The sequence below is a fragment of the Dromiciops gliroides genome, chromosome 4 (assembly GCF_019393635.1).
Source record: "Dromiciops gliroides isolate mDroGli1 chromosome 4, mDroGli1.pri, whole genome shotgun sequence".
Taxonomy (NCBI): domain Eukaryota; kingdom Metazoa; phylum Chordata; class Mammalia; order Microbiotheria; family Microbiotheriidae; genus Dromiciops; species Dromiciops gliroides.
In genome coordinates, this window is record NC_057864.1 from 142459415 (window position 1) to 142476629 (window position 17215).

At 40.3% G+C, this 17215-nt stretch overlaps 1 protein-coding gene across 1 annotated transcript in view; it reads right to left on the reverse strand.

Annotated features, from left to right (window-relative positions):
• MTR (5-methyltetrahydrofolate-homocysteine methyltransferase) overlaps positions 1-17215 on the reverse strand; it is a 127435-nt gene that overhangs the window by 38350 nt on the left and 71870 nt on the right. Inside the window, exons 18-23 of the mRNA XM_043962581.1 lie at positions 16915-17031; positions 16684-16824; positions 12660-12749; positions 7628-7780; positions 5004-5111; positions 3823-3923 (exon numbers count right to left, since the gene is read on the reverse strand). Coding sequence (XP_043818516.1) covers positions 3823-3923; positions 5004-5111; positions 7628-7780; positions 12660-12749; positions 16684-16824; positions 16915-17031 — 710 coding nt within the window. The remainder of the gene's footprint in view (positions 1-3822; positions 3924-5003; positions 5112-7627; positions 7781-12659; positions 12750-16683; positions 16825-16914; positions 17032-17215) is intronic.

A 17215-nucleotide genomic window follows, 5' to 3' on the forward strand; every position in this document is an offset into this window, starting at 1 on the left:
TTTTTTTTAATACAGAGAAGAGAATGGAAGGAAAACCAGAAAGAAAAGAAAAACAGGACAGCTTCGAAAGATATAGGCTGAACTTATATACTTAGAAAAACAAGCCGTATGTGACAAAGATCAGCAGCTTAATGTAAAATATTATTTTTTCTGTTCTACTACTATGTATATTATTTGGTATTTGTGAAGTTGAGAATAAAAATCAATTTTAAAAGAACAACAACAAAAAATATTCCTCAAGGCAGCATGGATAGAAAGCTAGCTTCAAAAACAGACCTGGCTTGGAGTCCAGCCTCGGACCTATACTGGCTATGTCACCCTGGACAAGCCTCAGAACTTCTAAGGGTTCTCTAAAACCATAAACTGCAGATCAGGTGATGCACATTGACAAGAGGATGTCTCCTCTTCTAAGAGTTCCACAGACCAATGAAATCACAGGGTTAGTCCCTATGTCTAGCCCTACTCCTTGATGGGGTAAATAACTCCAAAGTTCAGCTACAAGAGATGAATAAAAATGAGGGCATTGGAGAGAGATTTCCTAGGCCCCAATGTCATTTCTCAAATCTCTTTCCCCACCACTTTCTCACCTTCTGTCCTTGAGCATAGGGATGATACTATTGTTTAAATCTGTATGTCACAGCCTGGCACCATGCCTGACACAGAGCACGCATTTGCTGATTTCTTCTGACCACTTTTCCCCTTCTCATTTTTGCCTAACATCTCTCCTCAAATTTCCCTTCCTCCCCCCTTATGCAGCCTTCCTCATATTCTTCAGTCTCTTCTTCCTCTCAACTCAAGTCTCTCATTTGGCTACATGAAAGTCAAAAGGAAATATCAAAATAAAACAAATATGAAAAATTGTAAAAAAAAAACCATGTTCATAGATTTAGATCTGGAAGAAAACAGAGACTACCCAATTGAACCCCTCAAAAGATAAGGAAACTGAGGCCTGGGAAGGTTAAGTATCCTAACAACATTACAAAGATAAGCATCAGAGAGGGTGAAAAAAAAGTCATTTTAAAATTAATCATTCAGAAATAACTAGGAGGCTTCACATTCCTTTTTTAATTCAGAACTAAACTCTCGAGAGATTTCTGGAGTGGATACCTATAAAAAGTCTGTACAAGGCACAGACCATGATGGAACACGTCGAATTATCACAGAAGATAGATAAAGTAGGATACATTCCTAAGACAATGGGTGGATGTGGGCCACTCTCCTCCAAACTCAGCCCAACCTCCAAATTCCTATTTTGATGCCCAACATTTACTGTGCTTAACTTTAATTCCAAAGTTTCAGCAGTTAAGAGGCTGCTTTCTTCTACTTCCTGCTTCTGCAATTTAGGTGTGCTGCTACCTTGATATGATGTGACTCAGCCATATGGTCCAAATAATTAAGTAATAAACCATGAGCCACTGGGCAAGTTGGACTATAAGGAAAGAGACAGGGTTTCCTGCCTTTTAAAAGAAAATCTAAAGGTTCCACCACAAAGTTTTCTCCATGACAGGGAAAAAGACAAAAATCTCAATATGTAGAAAATAGAGAAATTTTTCACACAGAATGTGCTAGCCAAAACTCTGGCTTAAATTAGTAACTCATCACAACTGTTAATATTTTGTACTTTTAAAAGAGAGGGATACTCTGGAAAGTGTCATTTTTTTCAAATATCTTCATATAAAAAACAATACACTCCCAAACTCAATCTTCTCAACTCCTGACTAATATTAGCAATGACCAAATACAACAGGATAGCACAGGATAACATCTCAATAACAAGTATTTGGTGAGTTTAATTACAATCAAACTCCTGCCTTAGCTTCATGGGAATTAGAAGAAAAGAATGCTAACAGAAATCAATAGCAATAGGGCACTGAGAAGTAACATTCTCAAAAGAGATCTGGGCATTAAACATCTTACCCCTAAAGTGTGAAGGATATTTCTAATCTATGTAAGAGCCCATTATAACAAATGCCCCTGGCCTTCCCAGTGGTGCTGTTGGGTGAATATTCACTATGAGGACAAGATTATTTTTAGGACTTAGTGGTGAAGGTAGGTTGGTGCTCCCTCTCATCACAGTGAAAGAACATGTGGTAAAGAATTTACTGGAGTGTAAGGAGAAAGTTCAGGGTTGTTTTTCTTTGCATTTCTCTTACTGAAGATAATCTGAAGCATTCTTTCAGATAGGTGTTAATAGCTTGTAATTCTTTTTTTTTTTTTTTTAGTGAGGCTATTGGGATTAAGTGACTTGCCCAGGGTCACACAGCTAAAAGTGTTAAGTGTCTGAGGCCGGATTTGAACTCAGGTACTCCTGACTCCAGGGCCGGTGCTCTATCCACTGCGCCACCTAGCTGCCCTGCTTGTAATTCTTTTGAAAAATGTTTCTTCCTTGCAGAGACTGGCTGTCTTTTGCCTTTCTTTGAATCCCCAAAGCTTAGCAAGGTTCCCAGAACAAAGTAGGCACTTAATACATGCTTATTGACTGACTGACCACTCCTCTATTGGGGAATGGCTTTTGGTCTTGCATATTTCTGTCAGTTGTCTACATATCTTATACAGCAAACCTTCATTAGAGATGCTTTTATCAGACAAAGTTTTCTTCCCATTCAATCACATATTCTTTTCCTTGTGAAAAAGCTTTTCAATTTCATGTAACCAAAATTAGTTATTTTGTGAAAAAAAACTAAAAATTATAAAAATCCAACTCTGCTCTCAATAACTACAGTGTAAAGAAAGTAAAAGTTTCTGATTAAGATTTACTCTTATGTAGACAAGAATGCTGAAACAGAATTATACTGGATCATTCATTATAAAGAATCCATTGTAATCAGATTAACAAGGGCCTATCATTAAAGGCCATCTATTAGATTGTAGAAATCATTCTGTTATGGATGAATCCTCTTTACAATGGCATTTGTTACAATGTGACTTCACCTTGTATATGTCAGTCCAAAAAATTAGCCTCATCATGGTAAATTTTTTAAAGCATTTAATTGTATGTGGTACCGTAGAGTCACTCTACAAAGACAATTCCAGTCTTTCCATCTAAATGTAACCCTTTTTACTGACAAATACAGGACTGAAATTCAATATAACTTCATGGCACTGAAAAATCCTTTGAATCTGGTGGGGAAAAGGAATAGGATGTGAGAAACAATCAAGTGTGAAAGCCTTTGGGAACTCTGATCAACACAACAACCAACCACAATTCTAAAGGACTCATGATGGAACATGCTATCCACGTTCACATAGAGAGTGGATGGACTCAGAGGGCAGATCCAAGCTGGTCTGGTCTAGTCTAGTATGGTATTCCTCTCCCTCCCTTCTTCCCATTCTCTCTCTCTCTCTCTCTCTCTCTCTCTCTCTCTCTCTCTCTCTCTCTCTCTCTCTCTCTCTCTCAACATAACTTCTAAAGGAATTTGTTTTTCATAAGTATACATGTTGATAATGGATTTCGTTTTGCTTGCCTTTTCAATTTGGAACTGAAAATAAAATAAAATTTACAAAAATAAAGCCTATTAATAAATTTTTAAAAGGCACCTGTAATCACTGGGTGAAAGAAATAGACAGGACCTATCTATATAACTTGCCATTTGGTCATGCTGACTAAATGTTTTAATTCCTAACCATCCCTCTGTTCCCTTAAACACTGGCAAAAATCTCTTGAATCTTTAAACAATTTAAGCTCCTTGAGGGCAGGGACTGTCTTTTGCATTTTTTTGTATCCCCAAAGCTTAGCACATAGTAGGTGCTTACTAAGTGTTTATTGCCTAAATGACTACTTAAACAGGAAAGGAGTCAAGATAGAGACCATAAAACTCTTACCTGAAATTATTACAGCCCAGTACTACACCTACAATGTTCTTGCCTATGTCATGCACATCTCCTTTGACAGTTGCCAACACAATGGTGCCTTGGTAAGGGTCCTGCAGGTATAAATCAAATAATTGGGTATTTGGAAGAGATCATGCATTTTAGTCCAACATTAGGATGAAAATCTATTTAATACAACGGTAGAACAAAAAGACTCATTTATGAAGAAAGAGGAACCTAGATAAGTTGACCCAAAGAAAGTCCAGCACCACCTCATCTCTAATTATAGATGGAACTAATCAAGAGATCTCTCCCTAGTCCATTAATATACCTGAATAGAGGATAAAGTCAATGTCATGGGTTCAATCGTCATGGAAACCAGCTGAGTTCAGACAGAAATCTCTGTTCCACACCTAGCAACTGTACCCTCAAATCCCAATAAAAGCATTGTCTCATAGAGTAGGTAGCAGGTAAGTGGCACTTTGGATACAGTGTTGAAACTGGGGTCACAAGGAACTGAGTTCAAATCTGGTCTTAGACATTGACTAGGTGTGTGACCCTGGGCAAGTCACTTAATATCTGTCTACTTTAGTTTCCCCATCTATAAAATGGGTATCATAATAGCAACTACCTCATAGAATTATAGAAGTAAGTGAGATAACAACTGTAAATTCTATGATCGGTAGTGGTGGTAGTGAGAGTAGGAGGAGTAAAAGGAGGAGGAAGAGGAGGAGGAGGAGGAGGAGGAGGAGTGGTGGTAGTGCTTTTAGTAGCAGCAGTAGTAATAGTATTCAGTGCCAAGCTTGTATCTCAAATAGGTACACTATCAGTGAGCTCAGGAAAAAGCATTTATTAAGTGCCAGGTATTGTGCTGAGCACAATATAAATAACCCAGCAAGGAAGGTGCTATTACTATCCCCATTTTACAGTTGAGAAAAATGAGGCAGACAGAAGTTAAGTGACTTGCCTAGGATCACACAAGTTGAGTGTCTCCCTGACTCCAGGTCCAGAGCTCCATCCATTGTATTACCAGCTGCCTCTAGAGGGATTCTCTACTTATTTCCCTTGCACTTCATCTCAGATGTTGATCTCAGCAAAACCCAAAAGCAACACCATCTGTCCCCAACCCAACAGGCTCTCTTCCAGGCCAACCCTCCAAAGGGTCATCAATGATCAGGCATACAGTGACTTGCCTCTTCTTCCACACTCCCAGTAAGAGCCCTTTTTTCCTCTCTTTCTTTTTCCATGAAAGGAATAAGGTAGCCAACTGCTTTCTTCATAACACGGGCTGACTTTATTACCTGGAAAAACAAAAATAATCAGATAATTATTTACCCGTTTGTTTTGTGGATATTTCAGGACATATAATAAATAGCTAATATTTATATAATACTTTACAAATATTATCTCATTTTATCATCAAAACAGCCCTTGAAAGGAAGTATTATTATTATTATTCCCATTTTGAAGATGAGGAAACCAAGGCTGAGAGAGTTAAATGGTCTGCCAAGGGCCACACAACTAGTAAGTGCTTGAGGTCAGATTTGAACTCAGGTCTTCCAAATGACCTACCAGGGTCACACAGCTAGTAAGTGCTTGAAATCTAATTTAAGCTGAGGTCTTCCTGACTCTAGGCACAGTGAGCTATCCACTTTAACAATCACATGACAAAACAATGAGCTTTCAGTACAGAGAGACCAAGGTAGTTAGCAAAGTGGAAATAGTTGATAAGGTCAAACATGGGAGGACAGAGAACTGAAAGCCAAAAAAGTAGTTTTGTGCTTTCCTACCTCCACACTTTTGCTCATGCTGTTCTCTTTCTCTCTTCTCTTTACCTATCCAAATCCTACCCATCCTCCAAGGGTTATCAGCTCAAGTATAATTTTGGTAAAACTCTCCCAGACAACCCTAGCCCTTAATGATATATCTTCCGAATTCTGTTTTTCCTCCTTTGTTCTCTTCTGTAGACTTCACCAACTTCCTTCAATCAGTTCAAGTGCTTCCTCCTACAAGAAGTCTTCCCTGACTTCATTTATCACTACTCAGAGAAGTGGAAGGGGGGGGGGTGGCCACTAAGCCATACATAAGGATCCTTATGGCCATATATTAGTGACTTAGTCTTATATTTTATATTATCTATCATATTGTAGTTTTATTTATTTTGTTCAATATTTCTCAACTACATTTAACTGGTTCAGGCCACACTCGGGAGTGTTGTGGTCCATGTATTGGACACCTCTTCTCTAGGTCACTCCAAATTATAAGTTGTAGAGAAATGGCACTTCATATTGGCAGAGGAAAGTTCTACATCTAGAAAACCTATGTTCTTATGAAATTATAGGTTTAGCACCTATTCTCTATCCTATATTTTGCGTTTACTTACTTTTGTATGCCCTTAAAGTAAGGAAAATTGTGTCTCAGTACCCTTAGTCAGTCAACATTTATTAAGTACCTACTATGTGCCAGGCACTATGCTAAGCTCTGGGGTTACAAAGAAAGGCAAAAGACAGCTCCTGCCTTCAAGGAGCTCACAGTGTAGTGCAAGTAACTGTGTACAAACAATTGGAAGTGAGGCTTTAGCTGGGATGTGAAGGAAGCTGGAAAAGCCAGGAGGTAGAGATGATCAGGCCCCTAATAAACATTTGTTGAAATGAGTCAAATATCCTTTATCAGGCAACAGATCACACCTTGCTTGATGATATCCTTTTCCTCAATATTTTATTTTTTGCGTGTATTTCTCCCCTGAGCAAAAGCATGCCTTGTACTTCTTGGTATGCCCCCCAGAGCATAGCACAGTGCCTGGTATGCAGCAGGCACTCAATAAATACTGAGTGATTCTACCCCCACTTCAGCAGTTGTTGAGAATTAAGCCCAAGAATTACTGTTATTCACAGGGGAAAGAAAACACAAAACATTTAATGCATTCAGGCTCTCATGGAGCCTATTTGTTTTAAATAGATCATCCTGGGATGTCACAGCATCAGCAGACTAAATTAGACATCTATACTATGGAGCAGGTATTAAAAGGAGATTTGAGACTTTGTTTTCTTTCAGGGTGGAGGGGGAAAAGGGAAGTGGGTACAGAAAAAAGAGTATTCTCAAGTGACCTCTGAACTCCAAATCTTACAAAAAGGCAGATTTTCCAGGCACTCCTCCACACGTGGAGGGGACAGGGGGAAGGAAATATCTTTAATTCCCTGAGTTCCCAATTTAAGTTAAACCCTGAGAAAAAACAAATGCTGAGAAATAACAAATGCCTTTACACAGCCTCACACCTGGAATGCAAGCCCTCCTTATTTCTATGGATCAGAATCCCTTGGTTCCTTCAAAGTTCAGATCAAAAACCCACGTGAAGCTTCTCCTGATCCACCAAACCTCTAGTGTCTTTCCCACATGCCTCTATAAACATTTACCTTATATTTCTTTTGTATGTATTCTCAATCTATACAAATATGAGTATGTAGATATATGTGTGTGTGTAAACCCTCTCCTTCTCTCTCTCTCTCTCTCTCTCTCACACACACACACACACACACACACACACACACACACACACACAGTCACACAGACACACAGACACACACAATTATATATGTCTCTCCTAAAATACTGTTAAGTTCCCTGGGGACAGAGATGGTTTCATTTGGGTCTTTCTATCTCCAGTTCACACCACAGCACCACACATAGTAGGTCCTTAACAGATGGATTGACAAGTTGTTCTAGAGTAAGTCTTAAATCATAAGATAAGGAAATGGAACCAATGTAAAGATTTCTACCAGCATCTGCCCCCACCTCCACCCCCAATTCTTTTGCCAACCTGAGGAAGAAACATCTTTCCAGCACCAAAGAGATCACCAACTACTTTCATGCCATTCATCAACGGCCCTTCAATTATGTTCAAGGGTCGGGGATATTTGTCCTTGTCCAGTCTTGCTTCCTCAGTGTCCTCTACAATATATTTTTCAATGCCCTGAAAGAAGAAAAACAATGCAGAAACACAGCCTGCCGGAAATAGAAATTCAACAGTTTTAACAATGATATTTGAAAATTCAGTTCTACCAAAGGTTCTCTGAAGACTTAAATACCAAAATACAAATTGTAACCAAAAACAACAAACCGAAGTAGCCTTAAAGACTTTAAATTTCTGACAACTTTGATGTGAAGAAGCTTTCCTACCAAAATCTCATAGGCTGGGAAACTGAGAGGGGTTAAGGGACTCAGGGCGGACAGGGAGTAAAGAGCAAAGCAGGACCTGGATCAAGAGTGCCAAGGCCAAAGTTACCCAAGTACAAGACACAAGATGTCATGTACAGGGGACTTCTGGGGTGGAGCCAAGATGGCTGAGGAAAGGCAGTGAGCTCCCGAACTCATGACACGATTGCTCCAAAAAACATCCAAATAACGCCATAGGAAAATGCCTGGAGTAGCAAAACTCACAGAAGAATGTACTGAAATCATCTTCTAACCAAGAACAGCTTGGAAGGTCAGAAGGAGGGAGCTGCTGTGCTGATACAGGAGCCGGGCCCAACCCCACAGTCACCCTGACACAGATCCAGTCCCAGGAAGTCCTCACCAGAGAAGGAGACCCCCCGAGCCTCTGAATCAGCTGAAGCGCCAGTGTCGTCTGGAACTAAGCTCACAGTCTGGTGAGTGGGCTGAGCTATGAGCAGGGGAGAGACTATAGGGGTCTATGCTGGTGCTGAGGCAGAACTTGGATTTTACATCCCTACTGAGAACCAGGAGGTAGGCTCGAGTAGCAGTGGCTCAGGTGGGGGAGGGGCACATGCTCGTCAGCGCTAACAACCACAACACACAAAGCTGGTTGATTAGCAAGTTGGTCTGGAGTCATCTAGAACCAGGAAACAGGCCAGGGGAGGGAAGAACCTGATCCTTCCTAAATCATACCACCTGGGATGTCTTAAGCTTGGGATACTGCAGCCTTGAAACAGTGCCCCACTTTAAGGAGCTAAAAGTGTAGTAAAAGAAAGGCAAGATGAGCCAACAGAGAAAGGTGAAGACCATAGAAAGTTTCTTCAGTAACAAGGAAGACCAAGAGGCACCCTCACAGGAAGATGTCAACATCAGGGCCCCTATATCTAAAGCTTCCAAGAAAAATACGAACTGGTCTCAGGCCATAGAGGTGCTCAAAAAGGACTTTGAAGATAAAGTTAGAGAGGTAGAAGAAAAAATGGAAAGAGAAATGAGGGTGATGCAGGAAAGACATGAGGAAAAAGTCAACCGCTTGAAAAGTCAAATGGAAAAGGAGGTACAAAAGCTCTCTGATGAAAATAATTGCCTAAGAATTAGGATTGAACAAATGGAAGCCAGTGACTTTATGAGAAACCAAGACACAATAAAGCAAATCCAAATGAATAAAAAAATAGAGGGGAATGTGAATTATCTTCTGGGAAAAAACTGCTGACCTGGAAAATAGGTCCAGGAGAGATAATTTGAAAATTATGGGTCTACCTGAAAACCATGATCAAGGAAAAAGCTTAAACACCATCTTCCAAGATATTCTCAGGGAAAATTGCCCTGAAATTCTAGAAGAAGAAGCTAAAATAGAAATTGAAAGAATCCAACGATCACCTCCAGAAAGAGATCCCAAAAGGAAAACTAGGAATATTATAGTCAAATTCCGCAGCTCTCAGGTCAAGGAGAAAATATTGCAAGCTGCCAAAAAGAAAGAATTCAAGTACTGTGGAGCCCCAGTCAGGATAGCACAAGATCTAGCACCTTCTACATTAAAGGACCAGAGGGCATGGAATATGATATTACAAAGGGCAAAGAAAATGGGATTACAACCAAGAATCGCCTACCCAGCAAAAATCAGCACTATCTTTCAGCGGAAAAAAATGGGACTTTAATGAAAAAGAAGACTTTCAGATATTTGTGATGAAAAGACCTGAACTGAATGGCAAATTTGACTTTCAAATACAAGACCCTAGAGAACCGTAAAAAAATTGGAGCTGGGGGACATACCTGGGGTCGTACAATGGGTGACTGTCTTGTGTCTGAAGCCAGGTTTTGGCTGGGATCCCCTTGGGTCTAGGGGTGATGATTTGTCCACTGTGTCACTTAGCTAGATGATAACATCTTTAGGGTTAAATTGAGGGGTGAAGGAAATTCACTGGAGGAGGGGGAAGGGCAAAAGTGAAATCCTACATGAAAGTAACAGGAAAAGGCTTATGGAGTGGGGGAAGAGATGGGAGAGGAGCAGGGCAGTAAATGAATTTTACACTCATCAGAAAAGGCTCAAAGATCTTAAACTCATCACAGCTGCCTCAAGGAAGGACTAACACACACACACCCAACTGGGTGGAATAATCTATTTAATCTGGGCAGTAAATGAGCCTAACACTCATCAAAATTGGCTGAAAGACCTCAATCTCATTAGAATTGGCTCTAGGAGGGAATAATGTACACACTCAATTGGGTAGAGTAATCTCTCTAACCCTTCAGGAAAACAGATGGGGAAGGGGATAAAGAGAGAGGGGCAAAGGAAGGAAGGGCAGAGTGGGGGAGGGGACAGACAGAAGCAAATGCCTTTTGAAGAGGGATAGGATGAAAGAAGATGGATAATAGAATAAATATCATGGGGAAGGAAATAGGATGGAAGGGAAACAGTTAACAATAGTAATCATGAAAAAGAGAAAAGGGGGAAAAATTGTACAAATAATATTTATAGCAACTCTTGGTGGAGGCTAAGAATTGAGAATCAAGGGAATGTCCATTAATTGAGGAATGATGGAAAAAGCTGTGTTATATGATTGTAGTGGAATGGTCTTGTGCTACAGGAAAATGACAAACAGGATGATACCCCAAAACCTGGAAAGACTAATGAACATTGATGTATAGTGAAGTGAGCAGAGCTGGGAGGACATTGTGCATAGTGACAGCAGTATTGTTCAATGAGAATTTGTGAATGACTTAACTACTCTCAGCAGTGCAATGATCCAAGACAATCCCAAGGAACTAAAGAGGAAGCTTACTATGTACCCCCATAGAAAGAACTGATAAAAAGAACACTTGTGGATTGTACATGTATAACCTGATTGTGATCTTGTGGAGGGGGGAGGAAAGGAAGGGAGGGAGGGAGAAAAATTTGGAACTCTAAATCTTATGAAAATGAATGTTGAAAACTACCCTTACATGTAAATGGAAAATAAAATAAATGTTTGTTACAATGGTATAACAAAAAAAAAAGATGTCACAGGAATAAAAGAGATATCAAAACATAATGGTCAAAAGACAGGACTGAGAGAGAGAGAGACAAGTTTTCTGGTCTAATCTGTGTGACCTTGGGCAAGTCTGGCCACACAGATTTCCTTCTCTATGGAAATGACATTTGATTAGATCAACCAAACTTTAAGTGCCTACTTAATTAAGTGCTAAGCACTGGGGGATATGAGGCAAAAACCTTCCCCTGCCCCCAGCTTACAGTCTAATCAGGGAGACAACATGCAAACCAATATATGCAAAGCAAGCTACATAAAGGATAAATAGGAAATAATTAGCAGAAGAAAGACACTAGAATTAAGAAGGCTTCCTGCAGAAAGTGGAATTTTAGTTGCTTAAAATCCCAAGAAAGTCAGAAGGCTTAGTTAAGGAGAAAGATCATTCTAAACATGAGGGACAGCCACAGAAAATGTCAGGAGTCAAGAGACGAGGGTCTTGCTCCTGAAACAGCCAGGAGGCTGGTGTCATTGGATCAAAGAGTTTATGGCAGGAGTAAAGTGTAACAAGATTGGAAAGCTAGGAGGGGGCTAAGCTACAAAGGGCTTTGAATGCCAAATAGAATGGTTTGTATTTGATCCCGGAGACAATAGGGAGGTATTAGAATTTACTGAGTAGAGGAGTGACATGGTTGGACCTACACTTTAGGAAAATCATTTTGGCGGCTTAATGGAGGATGACCTGTAGTGGGGAGCAGGCACTCCCACCAGCAGCAGGCTACTGGAATAATCCAGGAATGAGGTGATGAGGGCCCCACTGGAGTGGTGGCAGTGACTGAGGAGAGAAAGGGGTCTATTTGAGAGCTGTTGCAGAGGTGAAACCTTAGGTCTTGGCAACAGATTGGGATGAGAGATATGAGGGACACAGGGTAACTCCTCAGTTGCAAGCCTAAGGGATGAGAGCATGGTGTTGCTCTCTACAGTAATAGGGAAATACAGAGGTGAAGGGGTTTTAAAAGCAGAGGGTTAGCCTTGGTAAGGAGTAAGGGGTGAAAGAAGAAGAGTCAGAAGGCATCAGAGTGAGAAGAGATGAGAAAGGGGGAGAAAAGAGAACTTACAGTTTTTTCCTGTAAAATATGAGGCAAGGATCTCCCATTGAAAGGTTGGGGCAAAGGGGAGCCATGGGAGTTTTGAGGAGGGATGAAGAGGTTTGGAAAAGACAGTGTGGATGAGCTCTGGGGTCCCTTTCAATTCTAAAATTCTGTGATCTTATAAATCAACCCTGTCCCTGGCAGAAAAAAGCGGAGGACTACAAAATACCAAACAGCATTGGCTTTTTAAAAATTTCTCTGCTGCCAGAGAAATATTAAATAATAGCTAAGAGTTGCAAAAATTATGGACCAAATGTACTCATAGCACCTTGCACAAAAAGTGTTCAACAAAACTTGTGAATTTCCATATGGATTCCCTGAATTAGCTCCTTTTTCTTGAATACCAAGAAACTCTTCCACCAAAGATCACACAAATGAGCAGACCACTTATACACAGGGTGTCCTCAAAGTCTGAGGGCCAGTTGCCTCTTAAAGCTGAAAACTGCCCTCAGACTTTTGGGCCTTGTATATGAGCAACTTGGACTTCCTCCCAACCCAGGGATGCTTTATTCTCCTAGTGTACCTTAACTAGGGCATACTCCAGTCTTTCCTCAATGGGGCCATTACGCCATTCATCCGTCTGGATGGCTTTCTTCCCTCCTTTGTCATGAGTCTGAAATGAAAATGAAGAAGTAGGTAAAGCAGCCATTAAGGTTGGGGACTGGAACTTTCAGTTTGGTGGTGCATCTTCTACAGACAGATGTAGTCCTCCTCTTCTTATTTTGTATTCTGAAATGTTCATGTTTCTTGATATTTAAGTGCTAATAAAAAAGAACATTTTCTTTTTTTTTCTTTTTTTTTAGTGAGGCAATTGGGGTCAAGTGACTTGCCCAAGGTCACACAGCTAGTAAGTGTCAAGTGTCTGAGGCCGGATTTGAACTCAGGTACTCCTGACTCCAGGGCCGGTGCTCTATCCACTGCGCCACCTAGCTGCCCCTAAGAACATTTTCTTAACAAGAAAATTAATCTAGTAAAAGTGTCTCTACTGAACTGGATGTGGGGAAGCTATCATAGGCATGAGGTGATGCCTGGTTGGGGACACAGGGAACATGGTGAGAATGAAGCAGAAGGGTTAGATAAGCAATGACATCAAGACTCACAGGATTTGGCAACTGATCCATTAGGGAAAAGAGGAAGGGAAGCATGAAGAACTGTCATCATTTTGAGGCAGGGGACAGGTCTACCAACCTCACTGGAATAATGCCCCTCAGTCTGCTACTTCAATGATTCCCATATGTAATCTTATCATCCCCAACTCAATGGTAATCCAGGACTGTGTTTGGATATTTTCTTTCTAATTAATAAAATTACAACCTCTTTCTCACTAATTCATCAACTGGTTCAAGGTATACCCTAGTTTATCAAATCTTATTTAATATACTGTAGAAACTTTCTTTCCTAACAGTAAATACTCATCTCTATTAAATCCCTTAATCTCCCATGACTCAACACTGAAATTACTGAATATAAAACTTATTAACAATGAAATCAATAATGAAATAGACACAATTATTTATCATATTTTACCTGTGTAAAAGATCAGTTAAAGCCACCTTGAGCCCTCACAAAAAAAGATTACTTCAGAGAGTAATTCTTCAATTTAGGCAAAATTATTAAATGGTTAAAGACTATTAAGATTTCAAGGATCTTCATATTTCTCCTCCAAATAGTTAAATTCCCTCTCACAGGAAATAAGCTCTTTTAGTTCTTTTTCCTCCTCTTCTCTTCATAGTTCTAGAAACACACTGTATATACAATGGGGAGTGCTCTCTCTCCCAAATTCTCTTGCATTTAACTACTCAGTTTTTATCCACTTTATGTTCATGCTATGTTTATATGTATACTTATTGTCTCTCCCATTAGACTCTTCAGCTCTTTGTGAGTGGGGATGTTTCATTATTTGTGCACCTACTCCCAATGCTGGCAGAGAGCAGGCACTTAATTAATATAATGCTTGTCGATGGATGGATTCTGACGCTGAGGCCAGCACTCTAGCCACCACATCACTCTGCCTCTCAAATGCTGGATCCCAGAGCACATGATTACCACAGAATTTCCTCCTCATCAGCTGGGGTCCTGACACTGTCTCGGGACCACTTTAAATCTTTTGCAATACAGTTTAATGCTAATTAAAGAAAGGATCTACAGGACCTCAGAGGATGGAGCAAGGACTCTTCTCAGTGTTTACAACAATGAACCAGGCAGGAGACATGTGCAGCAGAGCCGGTATTTAGAGAAGTTCATTTCTGAAAGGAGATAATCATTCCCTCAAGGGAGCAGGGAAAAAACCCTGATGGCTTTCATCTGCTTTACTCCATTCCCACTTTTCATGCTCCATTTGCACTTAGTGCCTCCTAAAGAAATGCTACTTAGCCAGTGGCTCCCAGGGGTTGTTAAAATAGGTCTGTTTGCGTTATGAAGTCCCATAACATTAATAGAAGTCATCCTGAATGTAGAGGAGGTACCTGACGGTAATCTTGATGGCTCAGAACAAGCTGCCATAGTTACATCAGAAAGAACATGGTCATTTCTCTTGTGATGGATTGTGGCTCTTGGAATGTCTATGAGGGTCCCTTCAACTCTGCCTGCACCTCTAGAGACTACATCTCCTGACAGCTCGTCAAGATACACAGGAAAGAAAACTGGTAAACAACCATCTAAATTGAAATGAGGAAGGGGGGCGGGGGGAGAACAATACCACATGCCTGGAATAATTCAGAGGGAGAACAGTATTTCAAATGTTTATTATAATACCTCATCTCATACTCAAGTAGTAATGGAGGAAACATTATCTTTAGGGCAGAAAAAGGGAAAAAACCAGAAATTCATATTAATTTTAAAAGGAATAGCAAGGTGTACATAATAGACTTGTAGTTTCATGTGCAATCATTTTTTATTATATAATGTTATAGAAATGCTTATTTTACCCCATAAATTAAAAATAAATTCAATCAATTTTTAGAGACTCAAGGAGACCCCAGGTTTGAAGCCCACCTCAAACATGTATTAGCAGTGTGAACCTGGGCAAATCATTTGACTTCTCTGCTCCTCAGTTTCCTCATCAGGAAAATGGGACTAAGAGCCCCTTTCTCACAGGGCTTGTTATAAGGTTCTAATGAGATAACATCCCATTAGATTGTAAGCTCCTTAAAGACACAAATGATCTTTTCTCTTTTTGTATTCCCAGCATTTAGCACAGTGCCTGGCACATAGCAAGTCCTCAATAAATGTTTACTGACATATTGATATGTAAAGTACTTGGGAATCCTTAAAGAATTATTTTAAAATTCTGTTATTAATTACAATAATAAGGTGCTCCATGTCAATCTTTCTCAAATGAAAAAGCTATCTCATACAACAAGGTGGGGGTAAGAAAGAAGATATGAAATAATCAATTAAGAATACTCTGACTGGCCTGATGTCCAGCCAAGGAACCTAAGCCATCTTCCAGCCTCTGACGACAGGCTAACATGGCCTGTGGACTCAGAGTTATCAAAGAAAGGTCTGGTGGAGGGCTGCTGCTACCAATAATAGAATGCTGTTTAATATCTTGGCATTAATGAAAGCCTTCACACAGTCTCTGCTAGCAAAGCACGAAGAAAGTCTGGGACCACTGTGAACAGAGGTAGTAAATAGAGAGTGTTGGAATGAGGGGGAAAAATGTTTCTGCCAAGTTGGTTTTCTCATCTGGCAAACTGACAGAAGCTAACAAATGGCTACTTATAACTCACAATGACCAAAACGAGGGCGCTCTGGCCTGCAGCCATCAGAGAAAGAACTCAGAGCAAAGTCAATTGCCTACATGATCTGAACTCCAATGAGCTTCTCTCAATGCAGCTCTCCCTAAGCAGAACTCTAGAAATCCAATTTCTCTCAGTTAGCTGGATTGAAAGAGCAAGAACTCTGTTCCCTCACTGCAGTCCTGGCTTGACTTCCTTTTCTGGGAACCTATTTCCATTTGTCCTGGTTGAAGGGGAAACGTTACTATGTGTAGTGGGGGGCTGACAAGTGACTGCAGCTTGGAAAACAGTAACAAAATTCACAGTAGCATCTTACTACTGCTTTATCAGAATCCTTATCTCTTTTTTTGTCTCAGTTAAATAGCCTATAAGCATCTGTGAAGCAGGAATCCTATTTCTCTGTGGAGGGACTAAAATGCCCCTTTTACACACACATTCATATTCTCTCTCTCCGCCTTCCCCCAGTGAAATCAGAGGACCTACTTCCAAATTGCAACCCTATTATTTACTACCTATGTGATCTTGGGGCAAGTCAATTAATCCTAGCAGTAGCACTTTACAATTATTATCTTATTTGATCATCAGAAAAACCCTAGGAAGTAGGTACTCTTATTACCCCCATTTTATAGATGAGGAAACTGGGGCAAACAGAAGCTAAGTGATTTACTCAGTGAAAACAGCTAGCAAGTGTCTGAGGCCGGATTTGAACTCGGGTTTCCCTGACTCCAGGCCAAGTGCTCCATCAATCGAGCTACCTAGTTCCCTTTCTTGTTTTCCAGAACACTCTCCTCTCCCACCTGAAATTACCTGGGCATAGCGTAACAGCTTCTCTGTTGCCTCTGGGTCCTTATTCCAAATCAGGTCCTCACAAAGCTGTAGGAGGTCTTTGTGAATGTCATCATACACTGGAAGACTTCCTGCATTCACAATTCCCATGTCCATACCAAACTGAGGAGAATGATAGGAAGAGTCAGCGTTCCAAGGAGTAGTCACTGTCCATGTTGGTGCTCAACAATACAACCCGGCCTCAGCACATACCTTTATTGCATGGTAAAGAAAAACACCATGCATGGCTTCTCGAATGGCTTCCATTCCTCTGAAGGAGAAGGACAAGTTGGAAAGGCCTCCACTTATTTTGGCTCCAGGTAACGTTTCCTGCCAATGATAGGAAATGTGATGTGGTCTGTCAACTTAAACAAGTATAGCATACATTTCTCTTTAATAAAGATGGAAAGTAACCAGAAAATGAGGCATATATATGAATTACGATTTCACCAGTGAAATCCCCAATGAGGAAACTCATCCTACCAATGCAGTGAAGGACCCTCTCTGCAATTAA